Here is a 12095-nt window from a genome sequence, read left to right on the forward strand (position 1 = left end):
TAATGTTTCGATAAAGGCATGCTGCCGAAATAGCAGTCTAATTATAGCTCTGTTCTCCTGGTTTTTCCGAGGAATAAGGCTAATACTACCGTCTTATCTATGTGAAGACTTAAAGGACGATTTCTAACTCCCGTGAATATATGAAGACTAGAATAATACATAAAGATATTACGAATGATTTCTAACTCCCGTGAGTATATGAAGAATGATTTACATCCACATTGAAATCATGAAGCGACGTATATCATGTCTGTTGCCGACCAGTAACACACCATATCAATACAAACCGCTTTATTAAAAACGAGAGGATCACTTCTCAGGGTGCCCAAGTATGGACAACATATGAACCACATAAGTACACGTTTCCAGTTTGCCTCCGGCATATATACACATCCGCACGACCACACGTACATTTACGCGCACAAACAACCAACAGCCACACGGCTATGATAAGTGCGCGTGCACTGACAGGGGCTCACACTCTACAGTAAGGACGTCGAGACGTGACAAACGGGTCACGCCCCGACCGCTGAGCAATGAACGGCACGATGAGGTCGGCAGCGACGGCGCGGCGCGGGAGCCACCGGCCGCAGGGGTGCGGCTGCCAGGCTGCTGCCGTCGACAACGGAACAGCTCCTACGACAAAACAAGGCGGCACGCAATCGTGAATAAATAACCGTCTACGCACACAAACCACACGCACATGAGCAAATCGCGCGTGGCGGCCGCCATAGTGAGAGACTGGACCAAGTGAAACACGACATAACGATTCATTTGTCTTAAGTTATCGATAATCAAGGTGCACGTCATGGGCGCTCCTCGGACGAGAACATAGTGATGACCACAGGAAGCCTGCCCTGTGACCTTACGCTCGCCGCACAGACGTCATAGCCTCTAAGTCACACTTACAGACACACCGGCCACCTACGGGCGTGAGGCCGCACTGTCGGCTGTGCAGTGCCGCACAACGAACACGGACACCACGCTGAACACGCGGTGGCGACGGAGAGGCACGCAGTGGGGCGCCACCGTCCGCTGTATGTCGATAGTAACGCGCCCGCTCGCAGCACGCCGACGCGCTGAGGTTTGATCAGATTTGGGTAGACGCGACGCGAACATCACGGTGTCGAGACCATGTCGTCGATGGTCGGCAAATGATCGTGGAAGAAGTGAGCATGTTTCCAAAGTTGTCGCATTATGCAGCCCATGATGAGTTACGTCGAACGGTCCACGAATGCTAGTGTTGTGCGATCCAATATGAGCGCACAGAACCGCACGGAAAAATGCACAACACCGCGAGGACTCGCGAGTATGCATGGCCCTGGCAGTGTATGCATACCAGACTCGCCATGGAGAGATCGGTGATCGCCTCCGCCACTACCAATGAGCAACACGAAACCAATCATGAAACAAACGGTTTGAGGCAATCTTCATCAATGAAAGGAACATGACCAAAGCAAACGAAAAAATTTTGCCCTTTGTTACTTTGAAAACGAATGCACCACAGGCGCCACGCCGTCCGCTACGACGTCCGACGATGACGCGGGGACAAACCGAGCATCTAGATGCGAGCCTTTGACACCCGCCGTTGCGGCTCCTCGGAGCGCCCTGTTCGTCACCGTGAGGCCACGCGCGGTTACACTAACAACGCCAGGGTCGGGCAGAGGCCGGCGCGACCCGGAGCGCCGCGTGTCTGTGTGGATGAAGCCGTCCGTGCGGGCGCGCTAAAACGAGATCGGCTGGAAAGTGAGTACTGCGGCCGGCGGCGGGCGCGCGGGCCGCCGCGGCCGGCCGGCCGCCCGCCGCGCGGCGCGCGAGATCGACAGCTGACGCGGCACAAATCGGCTAGATGGCACTAGTGGGCATTGGCAGTGTGCGGGCAGTGATACGTCTTGTACTACACAAACATCACGCACAGGAGTACAGGTATGTACAAAACTGCAAAACTGGAGCGGGGGTCGGAATGGGTCCTGGTCCAAGCCGACCGAGCTAACTACTGGCAGTGGTATCGCTGGTCTCTTCAACCCGACTTACTAGTCGGCGCCCCTGGCGGCGCGCAGCCGAAACTGCGCCGCCTGGGGGCGCCCCGTTCGGCCGCCCTTCCTTACCCACTACGACATACACGCATCAACATTAGAACAATTTGTACTGGAGACTCGCTGCCGACACGACGAGGAGCTGCCCTGAGCAGTGGCCCGGCGGTCCGGTGGTCCGGCGGTCCGGTGGTCCGGTGGTCCGATGGTCCGGTGGTCCGGTGGCCCGTTGGTCCGATGGTCCGGCGGTCCAGTGGTCTAGTGGTCCAATGGTCCAATGGTCCGACGGCCCGTTAACCCGGTGGTCCAGTGGTCCAATGGTCCGACGGTCCGGCGACCCGGTGGTCCGATGACCCGGTGGTCCCGTGGTCCGGCGGTCCGGCGGTCCAGCGGCGCAGCAGGCGCGGTAGGAACGTTGGCGGCCGGCGGCCGGCGGCGGCGCGCTACGCCGGCCGGCCCTTGCGCCGGTGGCGCGCCGGCGGCCCGCCCACGGCGTTGGCCACGCGCTGCGCCGCCGCCGCCGGCAGCTGGCAGCACGGCACGTGCCGCGTCGGCCGGAACGCGTGCGCCGGCATCCACTCGTCATCGACTCTGCGGGGCGCGCAGCGGCGTCAACACCAGCACACGGCGACAGGGGACACACGGGTGACAGCAGGGATCGAGACGAAGTGGCGACAAAATACGAACGCGTTTCAATCGGAAAGAGCACTCAACGCCTCATCCCGAATCCCCCCCCCCCCACCAAAAAAACATACTCCAGTAAGACGAAAACCGCAAACTATTAAACTCAACCAACAAACTCGTTTTGCCGCCTTCCTGGACAAAATCTGCAGTGAGGAGCCTTCGTCTGCGTGCCCAGCCCCGCCCGCGGCATCACTCACATGTCCGCCGGCTTCCAGCGCACGAGCAGCTCGGGCTTGTTGTCTGCGCACGTTCTGCGAGCGATCACCTGGGGAGGGAGGCGCCGCGTCACACAACGCCACCTGACCACAGATCTGACCACAGATCGGCAGTCCGGTCTCCGGCTCCGACCACCGGCCCGGCGGCCCCGAACCGCCGGCCTCCAGTGTCGGGCGCCACGGCTGTCGCGGGCGCCAGGACCGGCGTGGTAGAGGCGCGCCAAAACCGAGGATGTGCGTGACCAGCATGACGCGGCATCCGCCAGCGGGGCGTGCTATGAAAAGCTGATGTGGCAAAAGTGCCAAGGCGGACGTCCTTAAATCAGGGAATATCAGAATTAAGGCCATTTCACGGAACATTAGAATCGAGGCAAGTTCAACGCAAACTGATGAAATCCCTGTCACGCCTATCGTGCCACATGTTCCGCCCATGCCAGCCAACGTGCAACTTAAAAAGGTCAGGGAATTCCTTCAGCGCGAAATACTGACGTCACGCAGGTATGCAGATAAAAGTGGACTAATGCACCAGAGACGTCACGAATTTAGCCACAGGGATTATTACAAAAGAATGCCGACACGTCAGGTTGCTCAGCAATGCTCCCGAACTTTCCGCCGCCGTAACACACACCCCAGACTCGCTTATCATTCGCGCGCCAGGCTTCCTGACCGCAGTATGACCGACTAGCCATCATCACAGCGGATTCCAGTGATTGCCGCTCGATAGCTCAGCTAATCAGGCGGCCAATATGAGCGTGCCTGAGCCACAGGACCGCTTATCGCTGTCCAATACGGCGGCGGGAGCGGGCTTATCGCCGGGCGGCGCTCACCTGAGCTGAGAGCTGGAGGCCGCGGCCCGAGACGGGCGCCAGCCGCTCCAGCGCTCCGTCCACGCGCACCAGCTGGTACCGCAGCCGCTCCATCACGGTCGCGTCGCAGAAGTCGAAGATGCGCGCTGCGGGCACAGGGGCGACGTCAGACGAGCGGCGGGGGCGGCTGGCGGACGAGGAGCCATCGTATCGTCCACCTCCGAGGAAGCGCGCCAATGGGGCCCGATCATACGCTGCCCTCTCGCCACCTCGAACACAGCTGCTGCGTGACCCGATACGACGCAAGGCGAGAGCGGGCTCGACACGAACCGCTCCCCCCGTTGGGCTTCACCCTGGCGCTGCTGGCCGCTCCGGGCCCAGGCCGACTAGTGCCACCCGGCAGTGGTCACACCGGCCGGGGCTCAGAGCCTCAGAGTCCCCCCCCCCCACCCCCACCCCGACCACAACAGACGGGCCGCCCGATAAAGCCCCCCGCCAACACCTCAGCGTCAGACACTGTGCACGGGACACCAGGCGTCGAGCCGATCCAGCAGGGTACTGAGGCAAGCCACGGCGGCCGGCGCCCTGCGCGGGCACAGCCCGTCTTGCGTCCGCCCCAAACCCGGCGGACACGCGCCGGCCGCCGGTCCTGACGGCGTCACTGCGGGTCACCGCCGGCCTCTCACTTACCCGAGTAGGGGTGCTCCTCCTGGATAGCGCGCCGGCTGCTGCGCCGTGACAACTTGGTCGACGCGTCGGGCCGCTTCACCGGCGGCGTCGGGTTGAAGTGGCCGTTGACGTGCCGCTCCAACACCGACTGCGGGCCGAGGAGGCGTCATCAGCAGGACGGCGGCGGCAGCGGCGGCGGCCGAGCCGCGGCGCCGGACGCCGCCCGGAGCGGACTGACGCGGGCTCGCGGCCACATCATCTTTATAGTGGAACCACGCACCGTTCGTGCCCGGCTCTCCTTCTACGGTCAGGCGCGAGCCGGCGCCGCACGATGCGTCAGGGAACCGGTGACGGGGCGCTGAGCTCACCGGTGACGCCGGCGCCGGCCGCCTGAGTCAGGCGCGCGCCGCCGCGGGCGTCACCGCCACCCGCAGGCCCTGCGAGCGAGGCTCCTTGCGGCCCGCTTAATCACGGGTCAGCGGGTGCTCCGGCGGAAGACGACACTGACGTCACCGCAGACGCTAGTCCGAGGCGGCTCCGGTCTCCGTGACGGCGGCGGCGCGCCCGCGACGGCCGTCACGTCCGCTCCCGGCGGCCGCGATGCTGCACCGTCTGCCGCCGAGCGCGACCTCACACTGCGGCGCGCCGGCCGGCGGCGGCGGCCGTGCATTGCCCCGGCGCGGCCGGCCGCCGGGGCCGTCTGGCGGCCGCCCAGACGCCGTGACGTCACGCCGCCGCCGGCCCGTTGCCAGCCGGAGCTCTGCACGCCGAGTGTGTGAGTGCAGGCCCGGGCGCGGCGGCGCACAGCGGTGCGGCGCCCGCCGCCGCCGGCGCGAACTGCCGCACGAGGCCCGCCGCGGCGCCGCGCGCGCGCGTCGGCGCCGACGGCTCGGCTCGGCTCCCGTGACGCGCGCTCGTAAGCGGATTTGTTCGTGAGGGTCGCCGCCGACTCAAAATAGCGACATTCCTTGCGGCTGACCTTTGCATTTTGTTTCGCGTGAAGGCGGCGACGACCGGCCCGGTGTGTGTATGTGGGCGACCGACGGACGTCTCCAGGGGGAGGGGGGGGGGGGGGAGGGAGGCGGCTCGACGAGCCCCCGGCGCCGCATACGTGCTGCGCCGCCGCGACTCGTCTCCGCGCGGGACGCGGCGCGTGCGTCGAACGCGGTGCAGCTCTCGGGCAACAAAGCCGTCCGAGCGGCGAGGAGGGGCCGCTCGACATGTGTAATGTGTCGGGCGATGACCGCGCCGTCCCATTTAATTGCGTCTGGGTTCCAGGTGCCCGGCCGGAGCAATAGAGAAGGGTCCCAGCAGAGCCGACATAATCTGCGAAATCATGTGATATCGCGCGCACCTGGCAACGCGAGTCATGACCGTGCGATAACTGCATGCTGGGAACCCAGCTGTCGTGAACGGAAAGGGCTTTGCAATCGAACGACTACGTAGAACGAGCAGGTTTGACTTATGTAACACTTCGCTTAGACGAGCAACCTCCATATTAAAATGTCGGGAGCAAGTTCTTGGCCGTTGGGTTTCCTACTGGCAGGAATCCAGCACGAAAGGCTACAATTAGACATTAGCATTCAATTCCACACGTCGACAACAATCTTCCAACAATGGCCGTGCGCGCAAGAGCGATACAAGCTCCTCCTGCAAGCATCCATCACTTCAGCGCCGCACGTGGTCTCACCTGCGAGGAGAACCGCTGCGAGCAGCCGTCGACTATACAGCGGAACGGCTTGCTGCCGCCGTGCGTGAGCACGTGCCGCTCCAGCCAGGCGGCCGAGCCGGGCCGGTCGAACACCTTGCAGCCCTGCCAGAGGCAGCGGCGCGAGGGGCCAGCGCCGGCGCGCTGCTCCTGCACGTGGCGCGCCTGCAGATGGTCCAGCAGCTGCGTCGGCGAGCTCAGCCGGTCGCCGCAGCCGCGCCAGCGGCAGCAGGTGAGCGCGTCGGCGGCGGCGGGCGCGCGCCGCGCCGGGAAACGCAGCACAGGCGCCTCGCCCGGCGTGCCCGGCTCACTGGCGCGGCCGAGGCCCGAGTCGACGCTGCTCGCCTCGCTGGGGGCGCGGCACAGCGAGCCGTCCGCGCCGGGCCGCTTCTGGGACCGGCCGGCGTCGGCCGGCGACCAGGCCGGCTCGTCGCCGCGCTGCTCTAGGCCCCAGAGCGGCGGCGGCGGCGAGCCGTGGCTATCACAGTCGGCTGGCGGCAGCGGCACGCCGGCGGGCTCGGCCTCCGCCTCCGCCTCGGCTGGCGCCGGCTTCAGGCCGTGCAGCTGCTTGCGCACCGAGCGGAACGCCAGCGCCGATATGTGCTTGACCTGCTTGCTGAAGTACTCGGTGATCTTCTCCTGGACGCGCGGCCGCGGTTCGACCGGCTCCGGCCGCAGCCGCTTGGCCAGCCGCTCGCCGGAGCAGGCGCGCCGCCGCTTGGCCGGCCAGGCGGTGGCCACGGCGGCCACCGGCTCGTCGCCCTCGCTGTGACGGCGGCCGCGGCGGCGCGGCGGCGGCGGGTGCCGCGGCGGCCGCGGCCAGCCCGGCGACGGCGGCTGGCTGGGCGGCATGGCCGAGTCGTCGGCGAAGCCGGCGTCGCTGGCCTCCGAGCCGGCCGAGCGCGGTGAGAGCGGCGAGCTCGGACCCAGCGACGTGACGTCGCTCGTGCCGCAACTGCCCGGCGCCAGGATGCCGCTGCGGACGGGACCGGACGTCAGGGCTGGGCACACTCGGACAGGCGCGTACATAGCGACGGACGACGTTCACAAGACGGCTGCGTTCTACGACAAATAAGTGGGCCGTCGCTGATCAACAAAAGACGGCACCGGGTCAACAGAGTACAGAAGCACGTGCTCACGTGGAGACCGGCAGGCCCCGAGCGCGTCACGGCGGCACCGGGCGCTCACCAGTCCCATCTCTCGGCCGTCGGCGACATGTCCACCAGCGCCCACAGTTGCACGCGCGCGTCCCGGTCGCCTGCCAGAAATCGCCGCATGTGTGCGAGCCTCGAGCGGCGGGCGGTCCACTGGCCGCCGGCCGCCGCCGCCGCCGGCTACACCTGAGCGCCCCCCCCCCCCCCGCGCGCGCAGCTCCGGACGTCCGATCGGGTGACGTCACGCGCGCGTCATCGAGCCCCGGAGGACGGTCGGTCGGCGGCGGCGGCGGCGCCGCTCGACATTTGGGTCCGGACACGCCGCCGGCGCCGGAGGCCGGCGGTCGACGGCGCGGCACGAGGGGCTTGAATTCCCGCCGCCGATCGATGCCGCGTTTGGAGGCGGCCAGCCGGTCGGGCCATGTGTTCCCTCCCCGTGTTTGTCATGCTGCACGGTTATCGCCGCCCAGGGACCTCCCGGTGGGCCGACGGGGAGGGCCTGGCTGCCGAGGAGGCCGAGCGGGTGATACGGAGCGGGGAGGGGGGGGGGGACGGGTCAGCGGCCCGGGCGGCACTCCGGGGGCCCGGCCACGTCAGACGGGCGCGGCCGCCCAGAGTCCGCCGCGCCGGCCGCCGCTCACCGCAGTCCACGCGCCGTGCACAGCTGACGGACGCGCCAGCTGACAAATCACGCCCGCCTGATGTATGCGGGCGGCGCACGGCAGCCGACTTCTCACGCCCCGCCCCGGCCGCCCGGCGCGGCGGCCCGTGCGACCGGCGGCCTTTAAACACCGCTCCTGTTGCTAACTCATTAATTGCACGCCACGTAAACACCGGGGCAAGACGGAGCCATTAGTCGTGCCGTAACTCAGGGCCGTCTGGGCCGGGTGACGTCACGTCCTGCTGAGGCCGGCGCTCACGCAGAAAAACAGCCTGGCCGAGAGGGGAGGGGAGCGCGCGCTCACCGGGGGACGGCGCTCCGAGCGGGCGGCCGGCGGGGACGCGGCGCCGCGCCTTTTCACCGCGCGACGCGCCGGTTAACACGCTTTAGCTGTTACACGGATTAGCGCACGCGGACGCGTCGTTAAATTTGCGACACGATACAAATCAGAGCTTTCAGCGCTGGCACCCGGGTGAGGAGGATGAGGAGAAGGGGGGGGGGGGGGGGAATCCAGCGACTTTGACTGATGCGCTAACGGGCGGGCCCAGGCAGCGCGGGCTCCAGCCGGCCGCGGCGCCGAGCGCCGGAGCACACGGAGAGCGCGGGCTGGCCGCCGCCGCCGCCGCCGCCGCGGTCAGCAATAATGACAGGGCCGGCGTTGGGCCCGGCCGGCCAGCGGAGGGCGGTCGCGCCGGTCAGACACGGCGTGCTGAGGCGGTCGGGACCCGCGCCTCCAGTACGCGGCTGAGCCACGGGTCACCCACCTGAGGGCGGTCTGGCCTCGCGACGAGCCCCACTCACAGCCGTCACTGAACCCCTTCCACATCCATGCTTAGCTCGGCCCGGCCACCGTGCCCGGTCCAGTCCCACCAGTCCCGACCTCCCGTATTTCCAAGCCAGCGGGCGCCTCTCGTTCGCTGGTCGCTCGCTCCCGCGTTCCTCCCGCCCCCGGCCTCCCCATAGCCGGCTATCTGCGGCGCTGCTCCCGATCAGCAGAGGTCGCTCCCACCCCCGGGACGCCATTATCGGCCAACGGTAACCTGCGACCGGCGGCCAGGGGCGGGGCGTCGGCCGCGCCGGGCCGCGTGCACGCCGTTTTTTACGGCGCGTCCGAGGCGCGGCGCCGGCGACCGGTCCGGTCCGGCTGGCGTGCGCGCCGAAAGCGGGTCGGCCGGCGACGGCGCGCGCACGGCGCCGCTCATCGGCATGCCGGGCGCCGCCGCCACCGGGGGACGCCGCGAGCGCGCCGGGGCAGGTGCGTGCCGCGCGCGCACGGAAGCTCCTCCGGCAGTGCGCGCGCTGCGCCCACGGCGGCGCAGCTCCGGGGGTGGCTGGCGGGTACCGCCGACCGCTTCACTCTCCACGCTGCTTGACCGCTCCACAGCCACCGGCGCGCCGTCCACAGCGCGGTGGACGGCGCTAGTTCGCGGCGCGGCCGCGCGGCGCTGGCGTCGCCGGGCGGGAGGCTGCGGCGCGGGGGGGAGCGGCGGGAGGGCGAGCGATGCGCGGAATGTGGACGCCGACGCCGGCCGGGCCAGGGCCGGCGTCCGAGCGCGGTGCGTACGGCGGCGGGGCGCCGATCGATGCCGGCCCGGGGCCGCGCCGCTGCCGGCCGCCCCCGCCGCGCGCGCCTCCGGATATGAGCCATTCGGCGACGCGCAGTGACCGCAGCCGCCGCCGCCGCCCGGGGCAATGGTCAGGCCCGGACAAAGGCGCCGCAGACACCGGCAGACCAAGCCAGGCGCTGCTCGGGCGGCCCCGCCCAGCGCCGGAAGCAGACGCTGCTCTCGGCGGCGTGCCGCGAACCCCGGGCGGCGGCGGCGGCGGCGGCGTCAGCTGGGCGCCGTCCCATTATGCCCGACGAGAGGAGGGGACGGAGGCGCGGGCGACCGGCCGCCGGGGGTCGGGCCCTCTCTCCGCGCCGGCGCACGCCGTCAAAACAAGCGGGCGCCCGGCGCGACCCGGTAAACGCGTCACCGGCCCCGGCCGCCGGCCACACCCGGCTCGTCGCCCGGCGCGGCCGGTGGGGCGCCGGCCGTCCCCGAGCCGCCCGCCGCCGTGCAACACGTTGGGACCTAGCAAGATCGATCAAGCCGCTGTCTGGCAAGGCCACGGCCCGCGCGACGACGACGGAGCGTAGACCGAACAAACCGGCGCACTCCAGTCGCCCTGAGTCGGACGCCACTGTAGCCGTGCTCCACGGCCAGCAGGACAAAGGCGCACCTTCCACGTATCACACCGCCGGCCGGCGGTGTGGCCGGCCCCACGAAGGCCGGCCACACGCTTTCTAGGTGATCCAGTCATTACCACACAGATAAAGCTCGGTGACGGCCGCAAATTGCAGCGCTAAAAGAGGCAGCGCTTTCCAGCATTTGTTCATGATATGATTCTGGGAATCACGGCGAATTGATTAGCACTCTCCTCCCGGAATTACGCGAACAGTTTCTGCCGAGGTGAGCGCGGTTGAACCAGCGGCCGGCGCCGGCTGCGGGGAGGCCGAACGGTTGCCGGGCACGCAGCCGCCGCCGAAATTGCCAGCTCTCGATGCTAGCCAATAAAACGCTTTAGGGAATCAAACTGACAGAGCGGGGGCGCAAAAAAGAAGATCGATCAGGCACAAAGAGTGAGAGTTGTAACGAGACGTCGACGATACGCGAATTAACAAGATTGACAACCGTGAGAAGCTGGCTCGAAGCGAGCGAACAGGATGTGTAACGCTAAAAATCGAAGTTCTTTCCTGCCTCGTCAGATCCATTATTCGGACTGCCGCATTAATCACATCAACGTATTCCGACAGGCCCCAGTCATCAAACGTCCGACCGCACGCCGCGTTTTTCAGATCCAAACCAGTCGAGTCGCCGGTGCCGGATCCGCACAGATTGCACAAGACCCTACCGGCGCCAGCTCACACGCACACCGGGCCGGCCGGCGCGCCGTCCCCTCCCTCCCACGTGCCGGCGGCCGGGGCGGCGGAGGTCGGCGGCCGGGGGTCGGCGTCCTCTCAGCGCACGCACTCGCGCCACGCACGGCGCCAGTGGGCCGCCGCTCGGGCCGCTGGCCCCTCAAGGCCGGCTGCCGGGGTCGGTGACGCCGGCTGCCGGGACGCGCCGGGAAAGGTGGACACGGCACGGCGGACAGGGAGCAGGGGAGAGCTGCGGGAAACACCAGGGCAGGGTGGACACGGCACGGCGGACAGGGAGAGCTGCGGGAAACACCAGGGCAGGGTGGACACGGCACGGCGGGCAGGGAGAGCTGCGGGAAACACCAGGGCAGGGTGGAGACGGCACGGCGGCGGGGAGGAGGCATGACGTGGTCAGGAGCTGCGGGGACACACCAGAAAGAGGTGGGGACGGCACGGCGGCGGGAGGAGGCATGACGTGGTCAGGAGCTGCGGGGACACACTCGGAGGAGGTGGGGATGAGACAGCGGCGGGGAGGAGGCATGACGTGGTCAAGAGCTGCGGGGGACACACCAGAAATAGGTGGGGACGGCGCGGCGGCGGGAGGAGGCATGACGTGGTCAAGAGCTGCGGGGACACACCATAAGGAGGTGGGGACGGCGCGGCGGCGGGAGGAGGCATGACGTGGTCAGGAGCTGCGGGGACACACTCGGAGGAGGTGGGGATGAAACAGCGGCGGGGAGGAAGCATGACGTGGTCAGGAGCTGCGGGGACACGCCGGAAGGAGGTGGGGACAGCACTGCGGCGGTTGCAGGGCGGGCGTGACGTGGAGGAATTGCCGCGCACAGCCCCGCAGGTTCCAGGCCTGCCCAATGGGCCGGGGAGGGGTGAGGCGGTATGAGACACGACAGAGATCTCGGGGGTACAAGAGTCGGGGGTCACAACGCCGCCTGCATCGCAAGCAGAAACGAAGCGGCAATGCCGGCGAGAAGATCGGCACGAGATCCGAACAAGTGTTCCGGTCCCAGTGAATTAAACACTTGGTCCACACAAGCCGCCCGAACCGATTTAAGCAACACCAAAAAGCGGTTCACCAAACGGGCGTTGCAAGCGCCATCCCTAACCAGCACGAAAAACCAGCACCTGTTTTTCTTCGGCGCCCAATTACCACTGATCGCGAGCATGCTTAACACCGAAGCGGCCTGTGACGTCATCATGCCGATGATCCAACCACAGATGAGCCGGTGAGGAGAGAGCGGTCCACCC

General features: G+C 67.4%; 1 protein-coding gene across 1 annotated transcript in view; it reads right to left on the minus strand.

Annotated features, from left to right (window-relative positions):
- Positions 1 to 276: 276 nt before the first annotated feature.
- Positions 277 to 12095, minus strand: part of LOC119091630 (zinc finger protein AEBP2) — a 54341-nt gene continuing 42522 nt past the window's right edge. The window contains exons 2-8 of the mRNA XM_037214436.1: positions 6945 to 7091; positions 6427 to 6464; positions 6098 to 6246; positions 4429 to 4555; positions 3760 to 3884; positions 2915 to 2982; positions 277 to 2624 (exon numbers count right to left, since the gene is read on the minus strand). Coding sequence (XP_037070331.1) covers positions 2477 to 2624; positions 2915 to 2982; positions 3760 to 3884; positions 4429 to 4555; positions 6098 to 6246; positions 6427 to 6464; positions 6945 to 7091 — 802 coding nt within the window. The 3' untranslated portion in view covers positions 277 to 2476. The remainder of the gene's footprint in view (positions 2625 to 2914; positions 2983 to 3759; positions 3885 to 4428; positions 4556 to 6097; positions 6247 to 6426; positions 6465 to 6944; positions 7092 to 12095) is intronic.

The sequence above is a fragment of the Pollicipes pollicipes genome, unplaced genomic scaffold, assembly GCF_011947565.3.
Source record: "Pollicipes pollicipes isolate AB1234 unplaced genomic scaffold, Ppol_2.1 Scaffold_3447;HRSCAF=4054_pilon_pilon_pilon, whole genome shotgun sequence".
NCBI lineage: Eukaryota > Metazoa > Arthropoda > Thecostraca > Pollicipedomorpha > Pollicipedidae > Pollicipes > Pollicipes pollicipes.